At 34.6% G+C, this 25,521-nt stretch overlaps 1 protein-coding gene across 1 annotated transcript in view; it reads left to right on the top strand.

The window, feature by feature from the left end:
• Nucleotides 1-24,408, top strand: part of LOC135273227 (uncharacterized) — a 72,327-nt gene extending 47,919 nt beyond the window's left edge. The window contains exons 19-28 of the mRNA XM_064372115.1: nucleotides 7,488-7,643; nucleotides 8,654-8,731; nucleotides 8,814-8,927; nucleotides 10,873-10,983; nucleotides 16,247-16,354; nucleotides 17,674-17,790; nucleotides 19,224-19,325; nucleotides 19,573-19,776; nucleotides 21,610-21,702; nucleotides 24,353-24,408. Coding sequence (XP_064228185.1) covers nucleotides 7,488-7,643; nucleotides 8,654-8,731; nucleotides 8,814-8,927; nucleotides 10,873-10,983; nucleotides 16,247-16,354; nucleotides 17,674-17,790; nucleotides 19,224-19,325; nucleotides 19,573-19,776; nucleotides 21,610-21,702; nucleotides 24,353-24,408 — 1,139 coding nt within the window. The remainder of the gene's footprint in view (nucleotides 1-7,487; nucleotides 7,644-8,653; nucleotides 8,732-8,813; nucleotides 8,928-10,872; nucleotides 10,984-16,246; nucleotides 16,355-17,673; nucleotides 17,791-19,223; nucleotides 19,326-19,572; nucleotides 19,777-21,609; nucleotides 21,703-24,352) is intronic.
• Nucleotides 24,409-25,521: the final 1,113 nt, after the last annotated feature.

Here is a 25,521-nt window from a genome sequence, read left to right on the forward strand (position 1 = left end):
TGTAAAACAGGGGTGTCACTCCAAAAGAATTTAGTGACTATCCCTGCTCTTAGCATTAGCACTGAGATTTTGTGCAAGTAGAGAGTAGAAAACTCTGAAGCGCTCCAAAAAAAACCCAAATTTATTTGAAATAGAACATAGTGTGGGGAAGTTTAAAATTATGGATGCTCTGAAAACAGTGGTGATTCGAGATAAGTAATTAAGAGGAGGCTAGTCTCTCTGAGAGAGGAGTAAACTAAACTGCAAACCAGCTAGAAGTTTACCAAAGACAACCTGGTAAAGAGACAATTAAAAATAGCTCTTTTGGGATCGGAACAAACTTGGAAGATTGGCCTCCAAGCTTAGCTCTCCGAAGGAGTCAGAATTTGCTCAGGTTAAACCGTGGAGCAATTTATGCCCTATACACTGATGACACAACAGAGCATTAAGCCAGCAATGTATGGAAGCTAATATCTCAGTGTGATACCAGTAGAGGTGGACAACTTAGCGGAGAAAATAGGGAAAGGGGCAAAATGAACCCTGCTAAAGCCCTTGTTATCCCTGTTTACTGTGGACATGCCAAGGCTACATCCTCTGAGGAATGACAACAGAGGCTGCATATTGTGGGAGAAAATAGATTTTACTCAAGTATTTCAACAAAGTCACTCAAAAATTAAAAAGCAAACAGCAACAAGCTTCAGGTTAAGGCGGGAGATCAATATTCAGAGTTACTACAATATATTGTCACAAATGTTGAGTTTTCAGTAAAAGATTATGATACATGCAAAAAAACAGAAATGTATAATTCACTTATAGAAACACAGGAGGCCATAGAATGCCTCCTGTGAGAGGAATGTGATGTTCAACTGTGCATCGATTTTTTTTTCAACTTTTATTTTGGCTTCAGGGGTACAAGTTGGTTTATACAGGTTTGTTCTAAAGATAAACTGCATGTCCTGGGGTTTGATGTATGTATTATTTTGTCACCTAGGTCATAAGCATAGTACTTGATAGGTAGTTTTCAATCTTTACCCTCCTCTCATCTTCCGCACTTGAATAGGCTCCAGTGGCCGTTCTTCCCTTCTTTGTGTCCATGTGTACTCAATGTTTAGCTCCTACTTGTAAGTGAGAAGGTGCAATGTTGGTTTTCGATTCCTGTGTCAGTTCCCTTAGGAAAATGGCCTCCAGCTCCATTCGTGTTGCTGCCAAGGACATGATCTCATTCTTTTTTATGGTTGTGTAGTATTTCATAGTGGATATATGCCTCATTTTCTTTATCCGGCCTACCATCGATGGGCCTTTAGGTTGACTCTGTGTCTTTGCTATTGTGAATAGCGCTTTGATGAACATACGCATGCATGTGTCTTCACAGTAGACCGTATATACCCAGTAATGGAATTGCTGGGTCAAATTGTATTTCTGTTTTAAGTTCTTCGAGAAATTGCCAAACTGCTCTCCACAATGGCTGAACTGATTTACATTCTGACCAGTAGTGTATAAACATTGCCTTTTTTCTGCAGCCTTGCCAGCATCTGTTATTTTTTGGTTTTTAATAATAGCCATTCTGATTACTGTGAGATAGTATCTCATTGTGGCTTTGCGTTGCATTTCTCTAATGATTAGTGATGTTGAGCATTTTTTCACATGCTTGTTGCCTGTGTATATGTCTTCTTTGAAAAGCATTCATGAGCAGACAATGCTCATTGAACATTTTAACAAGTAGAGACTATCAATGGGTAAAAACTATGAAAAAACCCTAACGAACTGAAATTTTGGAGTTGAGCACACAATAACTGAAATGGAAAAATATAGTATAAGGGCTCAAGGGTAGATTTGAGAACTGCAAGAGAAAGAACCAGTAAATTTGAATATAAATCAACAGAAATTATGCAATCCGAAAAACCAAGAAAAAAAGAAAGAAAGATGAACAGAGCCTAAGAGAAATATGAGGCATTTTACCAAAATGTAAGGAAGGAAAAACTAATGGCTGAAATTCCTCAAATTTGGTTAAAAGTTAATCTGCATATACAAGAAGCTCAACAAACTCTAAGTTGGATATACACAAATATATCTGCATCCAGACACATCATGTTAAAAATGATAAATACCGGTGATAAAGGCAAATTCTGGAAAACAACAAGATAAAAAAGTTTTGTTACATATAATAGAACCACAGTATGATTAACAGCTACCTTATCGTCAGAAACAATATAGGCAGTTTTCACGGTAGGCCGAAAGAAAAAACAGGGTCAACCAAGAATCTTTGTCCAGAAAACTAGTTTTAAATGCTGTATTTCAAAATTAAAGGCAAAATGAAAACATTTCCAGAAAACAAAAACAGAGAATTTGTTGTTGCCAGTATGCATACCTTAAATACTAAAGGAAAATTTTCAGGTGGAAAGCAAGTGACCTGAGTCAGTATTTAAAATCCACATGAAGAAACAAAGTATGCTGATCAAGGTAGTTGTGTAACTATAAAACCATCATAAGGGCATATTTCTCTTCCTTCTATAATCTGTTTTAAAATTTTGTAAAACAATATATAAAATTATATTTTTTAAGCCAGTAATACTTAGAAATGTAATATATTCAACAATAGTCACACAAAGGAGGCAGATGGAAGCAAAACTGTATGATGGCAAAGAAATGACACCAGATAGTAACACAAATCCATAGGAACAGGTGAAAAGAATTAGAAATTATAAATAAAAATATGATTAGTCTCTATTTATAGAACAAACTATAGAAACATACTTTACCTTTTTTCCTCTCATCTCCTTAAAGACATACAATTATCTTAATTAATAAATATAACAATGTATTATTGGGTTTGTCATGCATAGAAATGTGACGTATGTAACAATAATAGCACAGAAAGGAGGAAGTGGGAATAGACCTATATAGGAGAAACCTCTTATATATCACTGGAATTCAATTAGTATAAATATGAAATAGATTTTGATGTTCAGAAATATTTAGTAAGCCATAGTGCAAATGAAAAAATACTATGAAAAATGAGGAATGATTAAAGGAATTAAATATTATACTAGAAAATATTCATCAGTGTAAAAGAAAGAGAAACAGCAGAACAACAAAGACATTAGACATATAGAAAACAAGGTAAAATCGTGTACCTGAATCCAACTGTATCAATAACATTAATTGTGAATGGATAGAATCGAAAGGCAGAGATTGTGAGAATAAAAATAAAGATAAAACCACATGCTGTCTACAGAAAACACTCTTTTAAATTCAACAGAAACTATTAGCTGAAACTAAAAGAATAGAAAATATATACCATGCAAACAATTGTAAACAAGAAAATAAAAGATTTGGACAACTGTAAAGGAACTAGACCTAAGATACTTCAGCAAAACATTCCATTTAACAGTTGTGAAATAGATGTTTTTCTCTAGTGCACAAGAAATATTTTCCAGTATAGATCACAGTCTAAGTGATAAGACAAACCCAGATAAATTTAAAATGATGGAAATTGTGCAGTGTATGTTTTCTGAATATAATGGTTTCAAATGTAGAGAGAAAAAATTGCGAAAATCATCAATATGTGGAAATTAAATAATACACATGTAAATAACCAAGAGATCACAAAAAAATTACAAGAGCAATTAGTCAATACTTTGTGTTTAATAAAAGTAAAACAAAGCATACCAAAACTCATGGCAGGTAAGTAAAGCAGTGCTTAGGAGAATATTTATAAGTTGTAAATTCCTATATATTTAAAAAAAATCTCAAATCGATAACCTAGCCTTATACCTTAAGACACTGGAAAAGAAGAGCAAATTAAACCCAAAGCAAATAGAATGAAGCATATAATAAAAACTAAAGCAGAAATTAATGAACTAGAGAATATAAATAAAGAAAACCAATAGAGAAAGTCAGGGAAAGCAAAAGTTGGTTCTTTGATAAAATCAGGAAAATTAAAAATCTTTAACTTGACTGACCAAGAAAAGGAGAGATAGGCTGAAATGACTAAAATCAGGAATGAAAGATGAGACATCACTCCTAATACTATGAAAATAAAAAGAATTAAAAGGCAATACTGTGGACAACTATATTTCAACAAATTAGATAACTTAGATAAAATAGAAACCTTTCTAGAAGACACAAACTACCAACACTGACTCTAGAAAAAAAGAAAATATTTGAATACCTCTATAGGAATAGAGATTGATTAAGTATTTAAAAATATTGCCACAATTAAAATCGGGCTCAGATGGCTTCAATATTGAATTATAACAAAAATTTAAAGAAGAATTAGTACCAATTTGTCACAAATTCTTTCAAAAATGCAAAAGATGAAGGAATGCTTTCCAACTCATGTCTATGAGATGTTCGTAGACATTACAAGAAAACTACAGACCCAGCTTTTTCTATGAATACAGTCACTGAAAAATACTCAACAAAATTCAATTACACTAAATCTGACAGCTTTAAAATGGGATTATATTCCATAACCAAGTGAGATTAACCCAGAAACAAGGTTGATTTAACTTCCCGAAATAAATTTCCATAATAATAATAATAATAATAATAATAATAATAAACCATGATAATATAATAAAGAGTAAAAGACACACGATCATCTTAACAGATGAATAAACAGCAGTTGATAAAATTTGACACACATACATTACACAAAATATTCCACAAACTAGAAACAGAAAAAAACTTAAAATCCACAGCTGACATCATACTCGCTGAAATACTGAAAGCTTACCCCTAAGATCGGGAAAAAGACAAGGATGCTCATCATTATCATTTATAGTCAAGACAGGGAATTGTTGCAATGTAATCAGTAAAAAGGCTTCCGGATTGGAAAGAAGGATGCAACATTGTCTCTATTTGGATACAGCATGATCTTTTATTTAAAAATTCTGCAAATCTAAAAATTATTAAAAATAAGTTTAGCAACTTTGCAGGGTGCAATAATAATATACAATAATGGATTGTGTCTCTTTACAGTAGCAATGGACAAACTGAAAATAAAATGAAAAAATCCCACTTATAATAGCTTCGAAAAGGAAAAAATACTGATAAATTAACTTAACATAAGATGTGCAAAGTTCATATTCTGAAAACTACAAAAGATTGTTGAAAGAAATTAAAGAAAACCTTGAAAAATGGAGCTATGCTTGTTCTTAGATTGACTTTGTAGTCGATATGCCAGTGTTCTCCAAATTGATCCATAGGTTCAATGCAGACCTTATCAAAATCCCAATGGACTTATTTTCAGAAATTGAGAAGCTGATTCTAAAATTTATATGGAAATTTAAGGGGTCCAGAATAGTGAAAAAAATGATGAAAATGGAAACCAAATTTGGAGGACTTACACTTCCTGATTTCAAAATCTACAAGTTACCACAAAACTGAAGTAATCAAGACTATTTTCACTGGCATAAAAATGGATCTATATGCCATTGGGACAGGATTATAAGACAAGAAATAAACTTTTATATGAATCAGTTTATGTTCAATTGATTTCCAACAGGAGTACATAGGCCATTCAATGGGGAAAATAATAGTATTTTCAACAAATGGTGCGAAGACAACTAGATAGCTACATGCAAAGTAATTAAGTAGCACAACTGCATCACATTACAAAAATTAACTCAAAATGGATCAAAGAACAATATTCCATTTTGGAACATTGGATCACGCCAAAAAAGAAATCCACACCCGTTAAGAGTTACTCCTCATTTCTTCCCAACTCCTGAAACCTACACGGTCACTAATTTCCTTCTTGTTTCTACAAATAGATTTTTGTTATTTTATATAAATGGAATCATACATTATTGTTTTGTGAATTACTTCTTTCACTTAGTGTGTTTTCAAAATTCATCCATGCTCTCACATGCAGCAGTACTTTATTCCTTTTTATAGCCTAATAGCACTCCATTGTATGAATATGCCACATTTTATCTATCCATTTATCAGAGAATGGAAATTTAGGTTGTTTCCACTTTTTGACTGTTATAAATAACGTTGATATAAACATTTGTGTACAAATGAACATTTGTACAATATGGACATATATTTTTACACCCCTTTGTATGTAGCTGAAAATGGAATAGATGGGACTTATGATGACTCCATGTTCAGCCTTTTGAGGAACTGTCAAATTGTTTTCTAAAGTAGTTGCAACATTTTACATTCCCAACTGCAATGTATGAAGATTCCAGTTTCTTCACATCCTTGTCAACACTTGTTATTGTCTTTTTAATAAAAAAAAGTAATAATTGCAATCACTGTAGTATGAAGTGATATCTCATTTGGTTTTGGTTTTGTTTTGAAACAGAGTCTTGCTCTGTTGCTCAGGCTAGAGTGCAGTGGGATGATCTTGGCTAAGTGCAGCTTCAACCTCTGGGGTTCAAGTGATGCTTCCACCTCAGCCTTCTGAGTGGTTGGGACTACAGGTGTGCACCATCACACCTGACTAACTTTTGTATTTTTTGTAGAGATAGGGTTTTGCCATGTTGCCCAGGCTGGATCTTACTCATTCTTTCTGCATCACCTTGGGGTTCTGAGTGTCTCTTCACTCTCTGGCTGAGAGGGCTGGGAACTGCTTTTCTGCTTTTCAGCAAAATCTAGGCCTTGTTGACAGGTGCTCTCGTGGCTCACCTCCATGTGCCAGGGGGCTGGCTGTTTTTCAATGATTGCTTATCCTTTTGATGTCATATCTAAGAAAGCTTTGTATAACCTAAGGATTCTTCCAAGAGTTTTATAGCTTCAGCTCCTGGATTTTGTTCTTAGATCCACTTTGCATTAATTTTTGTTTATAATGTGATGAAGTTGTGCAACTTAATTACTTTGCATGTGGCTATGTAGTTGTCCCAGCACCATTTGTTGAAAATACTATTCTTTCTCCATTGAATGGTCTATGTACCCTTGATGAAAACCAATTGAGCATAAATTGATTCATATAAAGGTTTATTTCTGGTCTTGCAATCCTATTCCAATGATACATAGATCTATTTTTGTTTTTATGCTAGTTCGGATAGTCTTGATTACTTTAGTTTTGTAGTAATGTCCATATAAATTTTAGAATCAGCTTGTCAATTTTTGCAAAGAAGTCTGTTGGGATTTTGATAAGGGTTGTATTGAACCCATAGATTAATTTGGAAAATATTGCCATACCAACAACAAATCAATCCATACACAAGGATATTTTTCCATTTCAACATTTCTGTAACTTCCTTCAACAACTTTTTTTTCTTCTTTCAACAATCTTTTCAGAATATAAATTTTGCACATCTTAAAATTAATTCCTAAATATTTTTTCTCTTTGATGCTATTGTACTTGGGATTATTTTTCATTTCATTTTCAGTTTGTTCATTGCTAATGCGTAGAAACACAATCTATTATTGCATTATTATTATACATGTTGTAAAATAATATATAGTTAATGAGGAGGGCAATGATTGATTATCGAATATACTTATCATCAAATTTATCTTTAATGGACTAAAATGTTGCATTTTCTCTGCAGATATGACACTACAGAAAGAAAGTCAGGAAGGAATTCCACTCCAGACCCACAATCAGGAAGCTTTGAAACCTCAGGAAAATGTATCAGGACCCATCCACAGTCCTTTAGTTTTAAAAACCAATTTTGAGGAAGAAGAGGAAATAGATAAACAAAATGGTTAGTAGACCTTTTCTCAGGTTTATAATGCGCATTCAGTAACCTCACGACATTTTCTACATATATGTTTAACTATAGAGGTTTATGATGAAATATATAAGGCAGATTTTGCTGAGAACATTACTTGAATTGTATTAAACAAATTTAATTCGTTATGTTCTAATTTGTTCTATGTCTAGCATATTTATGATCATTTGGATTGGAAATTTTTTGTTGTGTGATGGTTGAGAGACATATCTGATGCTTAAATATATACAGGTGTATATATTAGTATATATAGAGAGATACTAATAAGTTCCATTTTTTATATAAATTGTTTCTAAAACACATTGATGCACATGTTTCTATTTATATACATATGTATTAATAATATATTAGCTTCACATTTAATCCTTGAGTTACAGAGGTCTATGTAATAGTTAATAATCTATAAAGCACTGTCATCTGCATTATTCTAGGTCATCCTCACAAGAGTATGAACAAGTTTAGAATCCAGGTTTTTGCAGTTTTGTTCATCCTCTGCCTCCCATGTCCACCCAGCACAGTGGTGCCAGAAGGTATGTATATACAAGATAAACATGAAGAAAAATAAACTCTCACTCTGTCTTTGTGCTGGAATGTGTCCTTCTGTGGGTCACAGGCCACCATAGTTTCTGTGCTTAGGAATACACAGAGCTACTTATTACTGTTTCTGTGTGCTGCAGCTCCATGTCTCTCATGCCTACATCAACCTCCAAATAAACATACACCATCTCAACATTGAGTCTATACATTCAGCATCTCATTTCAAAGTACATATTACATAGTCCTTTCTTTTCTCTTGACTGATCCTCTTTAATACTTAAAATGTAGCAACTTGAAACTATTACTAGTATGTAAAATTATTGACTTTAAACATATAAAAACATAATCTATCCATGAAAACAGTATTTGGGGTTTTTCTTTCTAGTTTATAAATTTTCACATTATTTGGCTTTGGGAAAATTTAATTAAAAAAATGTATCCTATAGATGCTTCTAGTTTATGGACAATGACTCCTGAAGAAATTGAAGAAAAAAGAGCAATTGTGGAGATGTGTCATAAATCTGGTAAGAAATCAAACATTTTTTGTATTTTATAATACTTGATGTGATCAATATACTAACTATTACTTTTCTTATGGTCGATTAGGAGAATACTACAGATTTCATACTCCTCCAGGTATTTCATCCTCGAAAAGTGTGGCCCGTATATCAGAGAAAGAGTCAGAAAAGACGTTGGAAAGTGGCAGTGAATTGCAAAACGGTAAGAAATGAAAAGGTAGCATTCATAGTGATATATAAGAGATACTTGGTGTGATAGACTGAATTATTTAGTATGATGTACAGAAGAATAAAGTGATAAATAATACATTGTAATTGAGAGCTAGAAAAAAGTGTTTGTATTGGATGACCCAAAGCTGCTATTAATGGGATTATGTTATCCTAGAGAAATGACAGAATGAATAGACTTCATAACACACAATGACACTACACACTCCATGGGGTAATCCTGTAAATAATTTGCTTTTACCATTTTATTTGCCTTTGAGATAAATCACCCCTGTGAAAGAGGTCTAGATTTTTCTTTCTGTATAGAAAAGTAAGCCTAGCCCAAGAAGAAGAGATCACAGAATGACGCTAGCGGCAGGACAAAGATTATTTGGTCATTGAATGAGAGTCTTCTGTGGACAAGGCTATTTCAGGGTCCGTGCTGGAGGACAAATCAAAGGCTCTGTGTTTTATGGCGCATACTTTTGGAGAATCTGATTTATTGTGGATGAACATCCACAAGATGCTGTGCAAGTCTGTTTGTAGCGAACTATTCAAACGTGCGGCGGTAGGTGGCAGCAACACACCATCAGATGGAGAAGAGTCTGCAAGACTTGGGAGCCATATAGGGAAGGACAGATTGCAAGGCTGCACTACTCAGAGGAGAAAAAACAGAAGGAAATAAAAACAAAAGAAAAAAATAAGTTAACAATGAACATTAAAGATGGCATATTGTCCGGACGCAGTGGCTCAAGCCTGTAATCCCAGCACTTTGGGAGGCCGAGGCGGGTGGACCACGAGGTCAAGAGATCAAGACCATCCTGGTCAACAGATCAAGACCATCCTGGTCAACATGGTGAAACCCCGTCTCTACTAAAAATACAAAAAATTAGCTGGGCATAGTGGCGCGTGCCTGTAGTCCCAGCTACTCAGGAGGCTGAGGCAGGAGAATTGCCTGAACCCAGGAGGCGGAGGTTGCGGTGAGCCGAGATCCCGCCATTGCACTCCAGCCTGGGTAACAAGAGCGAAACTCTGTCTCAAAAAAAAAAAAAAAAAAAAAAAAAAAGATGGCATATTATGAACACTATTGTATGTACTTTTGCTTTGTATTATGCTTTCAAGGCTTTTATTTTTAAATAGCTTCAGTTAATTCCTATATACCCTTCACCTAGATTTCCTTGAAATGTTAGCATTTTACCATATTTGAATTTTCACTCTCTCTAAATATACAATTATAATTTTCTGAACTGTTTAAGAGAATAAGTTATAGAAATGATATCGCTTTGCTTTTACATAACTGTAGTATAAATATAAAAATCAGAAAATTTCCACTGATAACAATATCATTCACAACTTTCTTTTCCCATAAATTTTACCAATTGTACCATTAATGTTCTTTATAGTAAAATTAATGTTATCCCCTGGTCTAGGATTCAATCCATAATCACACATTGCATTAGGTTGTCATCTCTCTTTTATTCTGCTTCTGTTTATTTTAGAATAAAATTATCTAGAAGTGCATGAGGAAAGCCGAGAGTATTATTTATCAGTGTAATTAGCATTTTGTAGTGTTAATACATTTTATCTGATTGTTCATGGTGAACAGATAAAATCAAAAGCAATATTACAAAATTCAGTATATGAGAAACATATCCATATGTTTAGTGTTGACTAAATACATACAATAGTGTTAGATAGTTTAAATTTTTTAATTGCCATTGAATAAATAATCCAAATAGGAGAATATACTCACTTCTTGGTTGACAATTACAGAATTTAAAACTCATATATTTATTAATTTATTGTTTATTAGATCACTGTTCAAACAACACTCGCATTAACTTGAAAGCTTTTTTACTTTCATCATGAATTCTACCATAAATTTCTTATTTAAGCATCTAATAATTTCTGGAGTGACTTTTTCTTCTTATTATTTCTAGGAGATAGTCTTACAGTTCCGACAAAATTTAGCCAATATGAAAGACAAGGTGAAATAAAAGCATCATTGCATAGGAAACCAGGGACTGACATTGCTGCTTCTGAAAATGGAGGTGAGTTAATTTATTACTGATTGACTGAATCTATCACCACATAATAAATGTCTGAATTTTATCTTTTACAACTAATTTTTCTTTTTTTGACCATGTCATGTTTAACACAGGGAGTTGGAGGTACGTTACAAAATCAGATGCTTTCAGAGACTAAAATGTCTACCAAATACCTTGCGCGAATTTGTGTTCAGTGTGTAAGACATTCCATTTTCCATATTTTAATGAGAAACCTGATGTGTGTGTGTGCCTGTGTGTGTGTGTGTGTGTGTGTGTGTGTGTGTGTAGGCTCGACTCCATACTGTAATGAATTTAGGTGTCATGTATGTGCTGTAATATACTATAACAGAGCTGTAAATGAAAGAGGCACTTAATAAGTCATTTGAGTAAGTCTGCTTTAAAGCAGCTGTATTCAAATATATATCATGTGTGCCAACACATCACATTCTAACTGTGTATTATAGCTTAAATATTTTGGAACTGCTTTTTAGCATAAACATGTTGGAAAATCAATCCTTTGACTGAAAATTCCAGGCATTCGTTTTAAAAATATATAGAGAGTTTGTGGGGAGATTGAAAGGTGTGGCTGGTGGGAACAATGTGCATGAAGATCAGGAAGGGAGTTGAGAGCAGGTGTCAGTAAGTACCAGTATATCTTAGGCATATTGGTGATACTTTCTGCTGTCCTGGTGTCAGCCATTTTCTTCTGTGTATGCTTTTTTCTTTTTTTTCTAGTGCTAAAATAATTTGATTCTTTCTTCTTATATCTGCAGCATTTTAGTCTAGCTGGCATTGTTTAGTTGCCTTGAAGTAATCAGTTTAGTTGCAAATTAGAAACACTGCTAGTTTCTCCCATCGGAGTTCCCACTGTCTATATAACCTGTATAATTGGGATCCACTTAACCTGAGCAATTCTAATTGAACATTTTGTTGAAATATTATTAAATCCAATTGCCTTCTGGTTAATCAAAAGTTATTTTCAACCATTGATAAACTAATGACTTCATATAAAAGTAAACTTTCCTTCACATTGTGACATTAGTAATATATTCCCTACTTTGTTGGGTGTTAGAAAATGTGAGAATGTCATTATACAGTCATTAGTCTATCTACCATCCTTTTGGTGTGGTTGTTCAACCAGTTTATTACTGTAATATCGTTATAAATTACTATCATAAACTGGTTGAACAACCATACCAAAAGGATGTTACAAGAATTCCATCATCTGGCATTCTAGATTCTGGCATAGTTAGGCTTATTGATTTTCCAGGCATCATAATGTTCTCTGTGTCACTAGATAAAAGAATCTTCTGGGTATATGTATATGATAGATATATCTAAACATATTCAGACCCCTGTATTCATAAGACATCTTTGAAATGAAGGTGATCAAAATTGAAATTATAATTAATGAGTTAGTGTTCAATTTCAAGAAAAATACTTGAGGTATTGTCTTATCTTAATATTATTTTAGTGTGTTATACACTTTAATAAAGTTCACAGATCTGGAGTGAATAGCTTGTTAAAATTTTACGTGTGTATGTATCAATGTAACCACATTTATGGTACTCCAGATGGCTCCTTCCCTCCAAGTCAGTAGTCTTCTCCCAATGGTAACCACTACTCTGCTCACTCTTACTATAGGCTAATTTTGCATTTTTTGGCATTTATATAACTGGAAATATGCAGTTTGAACTCTTTTAGTTTGGATTCTTTTACTTAATGCTCTTTTTATGAGACTGATCCATGCTGTTGATTGTAGCAGTAGCCTTTTTATATTGCTGTAAATATCTACAGACAGATAGATATATGCCACATATATACACACATTTCTATATATAAGATGTATACTATATATATGTATGTATATATGAAAACATGGGCATTTCTTCTCTGTATATAGTCTATACATATACACACAGTTGATACACACACAAACCCACACACGATTGATTCTTGTTATTCCTGGTAGCTATGTTCCATAAAGCTGACATGAACCCTGAATTAGCAAACACTGAATCATTGCTCCTTGGGGAAATACGTACACACACACATATACATACATCTCACAGAGATTATAATCTTAAATCGTAGAAATTACTCATCCTGGTATATTGTTTTCTTTATATTACAAAAGAGAAAACAAAGTTTAGAAGTGTTAAGTGACTCTCCTGAGGTTCCCCCACCGACAAGCCTCAGAACTTGGATTCAGATCCCTTCCACCTCTCCCCAGAGTCAGAGCTTCTTGCACTGTGCTGTGCTGCCCCCTCCTGTCTCCAGCCATTCTCTGGTCATCTCTGTATGAACTGAAATGAGCATTGTTAGACCTCAGCTAGAAATGTGTGGGTCTAACAACTCAGACTTTTCACCACTGTTTATACGTTTGTAAACAAATAAACAAACAAAAAACAACACACGAAAGCACCATGAGTATCGATACTGAGATTATGATGAACAATATTTCCAGTGTGGGACTATTGTTAACATTCCTTCTTGCACATGTCTTCTAAAGGCCATAAGCACTCCTTTTCTTTGAGATAAGCTTGCTCTGTATCCTAACCCACAATGAGAATTTTCAGTCCTTTAACTTTAGCCTTTCTGGTGGGGGGCTAGTGGCACATCTTTGTAGTTTTAATTTGTATTTCTCTGATGACTCATAATGTTGAGCACCTTTTCATAAACTCATTGGCCATTTTGACTTTCTCTTTTGTCTGGTGCGTTTTTAAGTCTCTAGTCCATCTTAAATGTGTTTTTTTTCTTATTGATTTCTCAAGGTAAATCTGGATACTTTCTGCCAACCTACTGTCCTGTTCACTAATTCTCTTCCTCTCTGCTCTTCAATCCATATTTTAAATTCTAAATTTGTTTGACCTTTTTATTGATTTTCTACTTAAATTCTCTATCAGTTCTCTATTTTGATAATGTTTCTGTTATTTTTTCCAACTTCTTGTTTGATAACACTGGGATATCTCTCATTTTCCTCAGGTTTTTGCTCATTTGTTCTGTCTTACTATGCCCCTCTGATATTTTTTTTGCTACTGAACATTATAGATAAAAATTACATGGTGTATGAATGATGTTGTTTTTTAAGAAAGAAACTTTTCTTCTGGCAGGCAGCTAGACTATCAGCTGGCCACCTTAATTCTGTGAAGGACTGGTTTTGGGCTTTATTAGGGGTGATACATTAATTTTCATTTCTTTGAAGGTATAGTCCTCATTCCTAGGATATGACCCTCACCCCTACAGCATTGCTTTACTGGGTTATCAACTGAGACATGGGGTGTTCACCAAGATATCTCTACTCTGGTGAGGCTTCTGTGCCAAATTTTACCTCCCGAGCTGTATGTAGATGCTGAAATCTCTGACCAGTTTTTAACCTCCCAGATGCTGTTTTGCTGAAATCCTAGGGTTCCATTGTGTGCATGAAAAATGTGGGAGTCGGGTAATGACCTAAAGGGAGTTTTAGTTTTATGCCTATTTCAGGGGAACTTCTTTGTTGTTCTTCCTTTTTCATTTCCCCCCTGAAGTTCAAGCCAATTAGACAGTCCCAGACTTTTGGCTCTTTCTTACCTCCTTGGTGTCACTTTCTGCTTGTTCTTTCCTTACATGATGAACTAGACATGCTTTCAGTGAGAAATCTGTAGTGAGTGTGGAGTGTAACGCCTTCAGGGAAGAAAACCAGGGTGAATGTGAACGTACAATTGACTCTGTGTCCCTCCATTGCTCTCAGGGATGACACGAGCATGCCTTGGGTTGTTTTCCAATCAATGTGTTTTGGCAATTCATAATTGATTTTGGGATGAAAGTTATTCTGATAAAAGCCATTTTTGTCATGGCAGAAACCAAATTTTTTTTTAACATTTTCATCACTGGTTTTGTGTAAGCTCCTTGAGGCCAGGAACTGTATATAATCAATCGCTATAGATAAATACCTGTAGTAGAATGCCTGGCACATTGTGTGTACTCAGTAAATACTTGTAGAATAAATGATGATATGTTTAAATGCATTGAATGACTGGGTGAATGTAGACATATTTATAAAATTTACAGTTAATTGGAAGTTAATTTGTTGGAACAATTAACCATATCTTACAGGGTAACCTCAAACAATAAGAAGCATACCATCTTACATTTAGTTACACAACATTAAATGGTGGCTTTTCTTTGAGTTGGGGAAACCCAACATGATGGAGTTTGTGAGGGGAAGATATAGTGGGTGTTTTGGCCAAATGTTTCACAACAATTTAGGAGTTTTCACTAGATGGTAAACTCACATTGGATTATTAGAAGTAGTATGGAAAGATAATTAAATGAGATTTAAAGTTCTCAGTAGCGGGTCTGATACCTAGAAAATTACTCCATGAATGGCAAATATTATTATACTAGTTTCGCTGATTTCTCCACAACTTAGTTCACATTTGGGTGTCATTTTTAAATAAGGTTATTTGACACACACACACACACACACACACATATATATACACTTTTTTTTTTTTTTTTCCTTTTGAGACGGAGTTTCGCTCTTGTTACCCAGGCTGGAGTGCAATGGCATGATCTCGGCTCACCGCAACCTCCGCCTCCTGGGTTCAGGCAATTCTCCTGCCTCAGCCTCCTGAGTAGCTGGGATTACAGGCACGCGCCACCATGCCCAGCTAATTTTTTGTATTTATAGTAGAGACGGGGTTTCACCATGTTGACCGGGATGGTCTCGATCTCTTGACCTCATGATCCACCCTCCTTGGCTTCCCAAAGTGCTGGGATTACTGGCGTGAGCCACCGCGTCCGGCTGACATAAATATTTTATGCTAAGAAAAGGTAACTTGTACGGTAAAGGAATTTGGAATTTTGTATGTAATATTTAAAGCAACTATGAATATTTATCCTGGAAAATAGAAGACCTTGGGGAAACATGAAAACTGCTTTAAGAGTTCTGAAGATTTTATATGGAAGATAAATTACATTTACTTTGAGTATCTCTAAAGGGTGGGACTAAAGATGATTATAAATTAAGGAAAACTTTGTTGACTCTGTGAATTTTCTTGCAATTATTTATATGTAAGTTTACATACTGTGTATTCATATACATATATATAGATCCACATATATTAATCTAAACATATAAATGTATGGAGACAGGTATGGCATCACAGAGAAGTGTCCAAACAAAGGTGGACAAAAGGGGTGTTGTAGAAAATATTCCTGTATTGAAAGGTAGTTTGTATCACTTTCTGCCATCATTGCCACTGATAGTAAGGTTTTGTCATAGGAGGTGACTGTTACATTCCACAGAGGAACATGTTTCTTGGAAGAAAGAAAAAGGAAGCTTTCATGAAAGACAAAGAAATCACCATATCAAAATGTTCAAATACTAAAGGTAATGAGTTATATAATTTTGATTCATTTGTAATTTGGCTAGACGAGTTAAAGATAAGGTTGCTCGTTATAAAAACCAGTATAAGAGGAATGGTAATAAATCAACATATACACTGAATAGGAATCAAGAGCTCTAAGGTTCCAGTCCTGGCTCTGTCCATAATTGTATGACCATGACAATTTTTCCTTATCTGAAAAATAGCCTGTTGAACTGTATAATTTCTAGGAGTATTGCTAGTTCTAAAGTTATTGGCTCTCTTAAATGGTAACACCAAGTCCTTTAATATATAATATCAGTGTAAATGAATTTTCTTAGAAAATATTTTGAAAATTTTAAAGAGTTTAATCTTGAAAAGACTTGTATATTTTATACTTGTTGCTAACCCTAGTCTGTGAATAATCAAGACATATGATAAAATATATCCACTATAGTTTTACACTACCTTTAACTGTGCTTAGAATCCACCATGTGGTGTCTCTCTGCTGAGTGCCCCTCAGTCACAGACTAAAAATACAGCTGTCCTGTAATTAGGGAGCTTCACATACCCTCAATCAAAATGCAAACCCATTTTATCTACTATCTCTACCATTAAATATTCTCAAGCATAAGAAAAGGAACTAGTGATCCAATTATTTCTGCAGAAAATTGTAAATCTTTCTCTCATTTTATCACTCAAAGATGGAAAGGTTTTGCCCAATCCATCAAAGAAACTCTTAAAGCTATACTAATACAGTAGCTGCCGGCTATGTATGACTGTTTAAGTTAAAGTTGAATCAAATAAAAAATCAGTTTTTCATTGGCACTAGCCACATTCCATGTACTCAGTAGTCACAGGAGGCTAATGGCTGCCATATTGAACAGCACAGATTTAGAACATTTTCATCATTGTGGAAAGCCCTACCAAGGAGTTCTGCTCCAAAGCATGTAACAAGAAGTTAGTTCTGCTTCAAAGCATATGACAAGTTAAAGTTGTTACATTTTAAATATGTTCAGAACCCCAACTTAAATGGGACCATTCAACATAAAAATTTAAAACCTTTTAAAACTTTTGTATGGAGATATTAAAAATATTGCCACATTTTTTTATTTACATATTGAAAACAATGGCTTTACTTTCAGAGTTTTATTTTGTTACTGATGACTTTTGGAAATCCATGTGGCACCTAGGGAATGTTAATGATGCTTTCCTCACAATTAATAAACATATATATCATTTTAAAGAACTGTTCCCATCATGTAATGTTTGAATAGTGAAATACCAACTGAAAGTTTTTTTAAAACTAATATTGACGTTTTATTTTCTTAATTTCCTTTAAAAGATAACAAGGACAGTGCTCATCCAAAGCGTTCCCTAACTACCCGACCAGTACTTACAACGCATGTATTAAATGCTACTGAGAATATCAGTATGAAGTGCAGAGAGGATCCCTCTTCAAGTAAGACATTAGCTCTATCACTTTTTGGCCTTAGGTATATTTCTCTTGCCATGGATTTGTATTGGTTATTTGAAACAGAATTTTTAAAAAGAAAGGAAAAAAAGGTTTCAAAATTATTCAGTACTAAGAATTAAAGATACAATATCCTCTATTAACTGACAATGAACTGTGATGTAGGTCCTAGTGCATTATATGCTTTCCCACTAGTTTAAATTTGGGTCTTAAAATTAATAATATACTACCTTTTTGGAAGATTCACTAGCATAACATTTTAAATTTCACCCATAGTGGAATAATGCATTGACAGCTTTTTATGACATTTTGGATTATTTTTTATTAGTTTGGCTTCTCCTTGACATTCAGTTCAATGAACTACTTCTCTTGATACAGTGAAGACTTGTGAATCTTCTTGATCCCTTCCCTTCTTTCTTTTGTTCCTTATTTTATGTATTGAACCCCTAAAATATTCTTGGATCGCAGCCTGACACTGATAGGAATAATTGTGATTTGCCTCCAAGAAGCCCAGTTTAGTAGCTCTTGTTAAAAATATGGATTCCAAATCATTGGACTGGCAGCCTGGGAGTAGGGCAGTGCCATGATGTTTGAGGAAGGGACAGTGAATCAGATCTTTATTGAGGGCTTAAAGCTTAAACTGAGAGAGCACAGAAAGATGTATTAGTCTACTGTAGAAAACTAGTATAATCTACACTGTACATTTGGTGATCAGTTTCTCTGTGCAGTGGTCACTTGTGATTTTTCAGAAGCCCCGCACAGTGAAGCGACAGAATGCCCCCTCTACAAAATTGTTTAAAAATCCTCTGGAGATATGTACCATAGAAATTCCTGAAAAATTGAGAATATATATAAAATTTTGGATGTGAAAATATGCAAATACAAAGTGAAAATTTAATATTCTTAGAACTTACAAATTCTGTTTACTTAGTCTTGACCAAACTCTCTGTACACCCAACTTAAGTCCTTAAAAGAAAAAGGTAAAATTCACTGAAAGTATTTTACGTTAATCCAACTTCTTAACAAGTAGTAGTTTTGGCTAAAAAGTACAAAAAGATTCATGTTGAAAGTAATGATTCTAAAACTACTTAATAATAGCATTATAATAATATTTATAATTATATTTTGAATGCAATTTTATGTTCCGTTAAAAGAATCCACACATTCGTTTGGAGAAAAGTATTTTTCTTTGAGGAAAGCTACTTATTGAAGGTTATCTCATCAATCTACTTCCAAGATAGATTTTTTTGGCACTTAAAAATAAATCACCTTTTTTTCTAAAAAGTAAAGTATTAGGGTAGTACATTTATCTTTTACTCTTGCTTGACATGTGAATGCACAGATATGTAATTATCACCCACAATAATTTCAAAGATAAAAGCATCTCTTAAAGAAACTGTAAAATTTGTATCTTTTCTAAGTGAATGATGTCCAGCCAAGGAAGCCTCATTTTAAAGGTGTGAAAAAAACAAAATGGATTTATGACGAACCAAAGAACTTTCCTGGCTCTGGAATGCAGAGAGGTAAAGTGTCCATACATTTGATATTTCTAAATTGTAATTTTAAAAGAGAGTAAATGTCAGATATCTTCTACCTGAAAAACAAATTAGTGTCATGTGACATAGATGTTACTTTAGGTGTCAACTCAACTCTAAACTTCATTATTTTGGCTTCCATTATGCCATCAAGCACTTACAGTGCAATATGTTATTTATGGGTGTGAAACCAGCCTGTGTTTTATTCCTCACTCCCTTCTGCCTTTCGTTACAGCAGTACAGACCCCAGGTCCCCAAAATAAAATGAGTTACCATCGCAATAATAAAAATCGAAATACTGAGAACGCATCTTATGTTCACGTTGAAAGAGATGCCGTCAGGAGTGTCTCGTTGAATGCACCTCCCCGCAGCAGGCCCACACAGGGGTCCTACAATGAAGTCCATGTTAACAAGGCACCCAAACCCAACGTCAGTCCAGGTGAGAGGTCCTTTCTTGATGTGGTTTACTTTTGTCTGTGGTTGGCATTCCCATGGAATTTTCTGATGGCTTGGCTAATCTTCACTGCTACCTACTCCCCTCTTCTTTTTCCTGGCCATCACCACCATAGAAACTAGTGAGAAGATTTCTTCCACGTGCACTCCTGCACGTGATTTAAGGGATGTGGAAGAAAACTCACGTTGTGAGTGCAATGACTTCACATTGCACCTCCCTAGAGGGTTTTTCTTCTTCTTTTATCAGAGCACTGCACTTTGTTCCCCCTGGACAGCTTCATGTCACTCTGGAGGACTGTTTTTAAATGGCTGACATTTTCTTGTTCCATTAACTACATTGTTCAGTTATCACCGTCAGACTAGTGCCTTGCCATTTCTGTAGGCCTTCATGATTATTTTCTGAAAGGGTTAGTTTGGGGATTAACTGCCATATTTTTGACAACCTCTCATCCCTCTCACCATGTATAGATTGCTTCTAAGTCATTTCATCATGTAATAGGCAGAGTCATAGTATATGTCTGGAAGTACAAGGCTACCAGGGAGAAGAGAACCAAATCTCTTTTTCTTCCTGTTTCTCAGATGGATTTTGCTCTTTTGAAGTTGAGTTTCATTTCTTTCAACTTAACAAACTGCTGCTCAATTCTGTATGATTTCATGTTTGTATTTTTCCTTGTTCATGGTCTGATTAGTGGAGTTCTGAATATTTTGTACTTTTGGAAGCATAAGACTATATTTTTCTTAGTTTCTTTTATAATTTAAGAAATATATACACCTACTATGTACCCACAAACAAAATGTTTATATACACCTACTATGTACCCACACAAAATGTTTATATACACTTACTATATACCCATAAACATTTTGTGTTTGTGGGTACATAGTAGGTGTATATAAACATTTTGTTTATGGGTACATAGTAGGTGTTTCCTATACAATTTAAATAGACATTTGCATTATTTGAATTATTTTTCTCTTTTCTTTAGAATGATATAGGAATGTGTATATGTAAATCAGGATATTCTTAGGTGAAACTGGCTTTTAATTTTATTTATTATTATTATTTTATTTATTGCTATTATTGCTAAACTGCAAGTGGATGGCTGTGAAGAATACAATGAATACTAGAACAGTTGTCGTTGTCTAGATTTGTATGAAGGTGCCAGAGTTTATACTCTGTATTGCTTTTGCACCATTAGCGCAAATGTCAACACAAGAGAAAAGCAAATTATTGGTATTGTGGATCATGTTTGAGAATACAGCTGCATAGTAATATTTGAAAACACAAATATAACATTGTTAGATAGTATTAGAAATGTAGCTATGTCAGGGAAAAATAAGTATTGAAGGACCAGGTCAGGATATAAATGCTTTGGCTGTCTGGGATAGTGAGTTCACTACTTCATCATGCTACTTAGTGCAACCATGGAAGTCACTTCATGGAAGGACACAGGACTTGGGCTGTACCTTCAAAGTTTCACAGTTTTTAAATAAAAGCTCAAACAGACACTAGCAGAACTTATGTAAAACTATGATTAAGCCATGCAGTGAAAATATTTATTACGTTTAGATATCATACTCTCCTGTATCTTATCTTTATTTGAAGCACTGAACAGCCAATTAATAATCTGTAACCATGTTCACTTATAACTTAAATTGTCTTAATAAACTCACTTGTATCCCTGATGCCTTAGCTTTGAAATGGTAAAATAAATTCCTTAGAGAATAGCTTCACCCCGAGATGTTTATAACTTTGAAACATCCCTGGAATATGATTTTAAAGTTCTAAAATATTTAATCCTGGATTTTTTTCCCTCAGACAAATATATATCAACATCATATAATGGTTCAGCCTGGCCAAAACGAATTCCTTCTTCCAAAACTTATTCAAAACGTGAGAAGATATATCTAGGTAACTATTTATAAGTGGTTTTAATGTATTATGCAATTCTGAAAATGAATAAGTTTTTAAGTGCAAGGAATATTTTAGAAAACATGAAGATAAATAAAAATGTCAAGATATATATGCACATTTAATTACTTGGAGTTTAGTAGTTATCATGTCTACTAGTAATTTAATTTGACTGTTTTGCTGTGTTCCTCTTTGCCTATTTGTACGTTGTTACCAGAAAAGGTTTTTATACAGTTCTCTCCTGGGCAACAAACAGTAATTGCAGCAAGTATGTAATATGTTAGATGAATTTTTGGCTGTGCTACAAAGCAAATACATTAAACTGTGTCTTAACACAAGACATTAAGGCTCTGCTATATCTACCATAGACAAATTGGCTGGTGCAGGCTGACAGGACATCCAAGATGAAATTTCTCAGCCAGTAGCTTCTGAGGGACTGTGGTCTCCCCCTTGTTGAACCCTGTCCTCTGGGAAACTGGGGATCCTTGGAACCTCCTCAGGGTAGAGGTTTGTAGTAACCCTGACCTCAAGTTGTTCTTTTGCTAAACAGCTTGGTGTTTTCTTCCAGACTGTCCTGGGCTGGTTCAGTAGGTTTGAAAATCCATACTGGATATAATGCGTTCAATTACATCTCAGACAACTGAACATTTCAAAAAAAGTTCCAGTTAGGGAAGTCCTACTGACTCCAACTGTGACTTAAGGCATGGATCTGTGTTCTATGTTCATATACTGGGACAACTGTTTTCCTTGTATCCCCCATCTTTCCCAAATCATACAATGCGCAAGAGAACTCTGTTGCAGTGCTATTTAATTGATTCTACTTTCCCTTAACTTTGTGTGAATTTTCACAGGTTATTGCACTGAATTTGGGGGGTGGGGAAAGAGGTGAGGGGTTGATGGATATCCTGAGTGAAACTTGTTGAGCTCTACAGCCTTTTCTCCCATGGTCCTCTTATGGGCAAGGTGATATTTGGAGTATTAAAGGATGTGCTCCTTCCTTATCCCCATCTTAATGACTTCTCTTGTCTTTCAGTAGCCTTCTCCCCTCCCATTCCAGATAGTTAAACAAGAATTACAGAAGGCTATTTGGGAAAGGAAGGGTAACTTCAGCACATAATATATGTACCATCTATGTCTAGCTGTGAATCTATGCATCCAGGTATGGCTGCATTGCAGTTCCCAGATACAATCGAGGGAGAAAAGCTTTGAGGAAAAATTTTGCAATGTTATCTGGGCTAGGGGGAAGGCAAGTCATGTCTAATAGGAGAGGACTGGAGACAGCTTCTTGAGATTTTCAAGTGCAAGTTTGCATGGGAGGTCACCTCACTTTCCTGTGAGCCTCAAGTAGGAGAGAGTTTGTGGGAGGGAAATGAAGTCTTCTGGCTGGGATTAAAAGGATAAGCACCAGAAAGAGGCTCTTGTTGAGCCATATTGGGGTGGGGTGGTATTTAGCTGTAATCTCAACAGATTGCTTCTGCCAGAGAGTCAAGGAGAAACTGAGCCAGCATCCACTGACCCAAACTTTGTTAATTAAAGTATGGTCTGAGGACTAGCTGCAATGACATCACCTGGAAGCATTTTAGAAATGTAGAATCTCCATCTCAGATCTGATGAATGAGAATTTGCATTCTAACAACCGTCCCAGGTGATTAGGATACACATTAAATTCCAAGAAACCTTAGACTGGCTATCTAGGCCACCATTAAAGAAAAATAAGAGCTCAGCACAGGGCCCACCCATGTCAAGATTGTTGAAATTATATTCTCTTACTAGCTCTCTCACAACCACCACCATTCTCTCCTGTTCCACTTCCAGAAATTGGGATCAGTAGCAGGGAGGTGGAGTACAGAGAAAACCCTGAGAAAGAATTTTAAATCTGAATGTGACTGAAATTTAAAAGTGAGGTGCCTAATAAATCAGTGAATTGGACTGAATGTACATGCAAAGGAAGAATGAGGACTTCAGAAATTAAATAGATTTTATAATGAAACCATTTGTTTTCTTATTTTCTTTTGATTAGGAAATGCATAATCTCAGAATGGTTATCCTTCCCAATTGCTGTCATCACCAGAATAGGAAGAGAGAGATTACCTTGGGTTTCTTCCTGCACATATTCTTGCTAGGTCACAGAGCAGCAATTTCAACCTTTCCCAGGGGACAGATGGACTGCTGGAGGAAAGGAGGCAGAAAGCACAAGCTGCCATGAGTCTGTTCCTCTAGGGGGCTGGCAGCCAGGGCCATAGAAGTGTAAATGGACAGGAGAAGCCTTTTGGGAAAATGTTGTTGGATCCTGTGGGGATAATGCAATAATAGAGGAAAATGCACGTGTCTGTGGGAATTAGGGGCAGAAGCTGAGGGCGACTAGAGATGTCATTCTCATCAGCAAGCTTCCCTTGAGGCCACATGTTCTTTGTAATAGGGATATTGCTGGTGTGAGTGGAGGTGCTTGTCTTCATATGATGGAGCCTTCGTTCTGTTCATTCTGCATGTCCCATAGCACAGCCTTATAAATGGTGTCACTTCCATCCTTTTCCACCCCTCCATCCAAATGCAAAAACACAGTAAGCATTGAAAAGAAGTGGGCTATTTGAATAGCATCTTCAAATTGTATAAATTAAAACAATAAGATTAGCTTTTGCTTTTCCTTTAGATTTAGTTAGCAAAAGAGGAACAAAATACCAGTGCATTAAACAAGAAAATAATTGAAATATTTTGTATATTTTATTATTAAAGCTAAGAAGAAATGGGAGCAAGTAACCTGGAGTTTGAGAGAAGAGAAAAATGAGAAAAAAAAGTGCCAGACATCATCTGATTTACAATCAAAAATGAAAATTCAAAGAATGAGATACTCAAGTACTCTCTGCTGTATATTGGATAGCTAAAGATGATAAAAATAAAAATTCTGAAAATACGATGCAGGAAGTACATTGTGCTCTTTCAAAACTGATAAAAATGCAAATTACAAACAGCTGCCAGTGTATTTATGTAGGTCTGGAATTCATTCGGTGCATTACTACAAACATTTTAATAAAATTTAAAAGTTTGACAATTAAAATCACTCCTTAATTGTAAACCAAGCTAGATTGCAGAGATTGAGAAGTAAAATTGTGCCTTTGGTATCTATTTTGCAATATTCCTTATGGAAGAAACTCACTTTTTATTTCTTTACCTGGATTTTTAGCTGGGCCCTCAGCAATGATAACACATAAAGTATAAATAAATTGAATGAAGTCCCAGCTTACAGTTTGGTGATGAATATATTAGAGGAATTCCAATAGAAATACACTTTAATGTGTGATAGAAAGAGACGAAGATTGGTTTATTATTCAGGACAGTTGTTAAACAATGTGTTTTAATTGGCAACTAGAGAATCTGCTGAGGTGTGCAAAAAATAAACATTTTCCTACCATGAAAATAAAAATCATATGGTTATATTGGAGAAAAGGATGTATTTAAGAAAAAAAGTGAATAAATAACCTGGTGCCCAAAATGTCTTAGTGATATTTTAAGGCGTAACTCCAGAAGCATAAATATTTACAAGTGAAGAGAGACATCATTTAGAAACTAATTTTGATTTCTTTTTAGCCTTTTTAGAATTGTGTTTTGAATAATACTTCTTAATTGAATTTTTAAAATTTTCGTCAAAATTAACCACCTGCAGTGACTGAAACAAAAACATAAAAATTCATCCTTTCAACTTAAAAACACGTTTGAAAGCAATATAAGTCATTAACATTTAAAATGCTGTTTTTGTAAGTTTGTAGCATTTATACTTCTGAGTTTATTAAAGCTTAGAAAATCACTGAGATTTTAGGATAT

Source organism: Aotus nancymaae, unplaced genomic scaffold, assembly GCF_030222135.1.
Source record: "Aotus nancymaae isolate 86718 unplaced genomic scaffold, 86718_ANA_hifiasm-v0.15.2.pri h1tg000488l, whole genome shotgun sequence".
NCBI classification, from domain to species: domain Eukaryota; kingdom Metazoa; phylum Chordata; class Mammalia; order Primates; family Aotidae; genus Aotus; species Aotus nancymaae.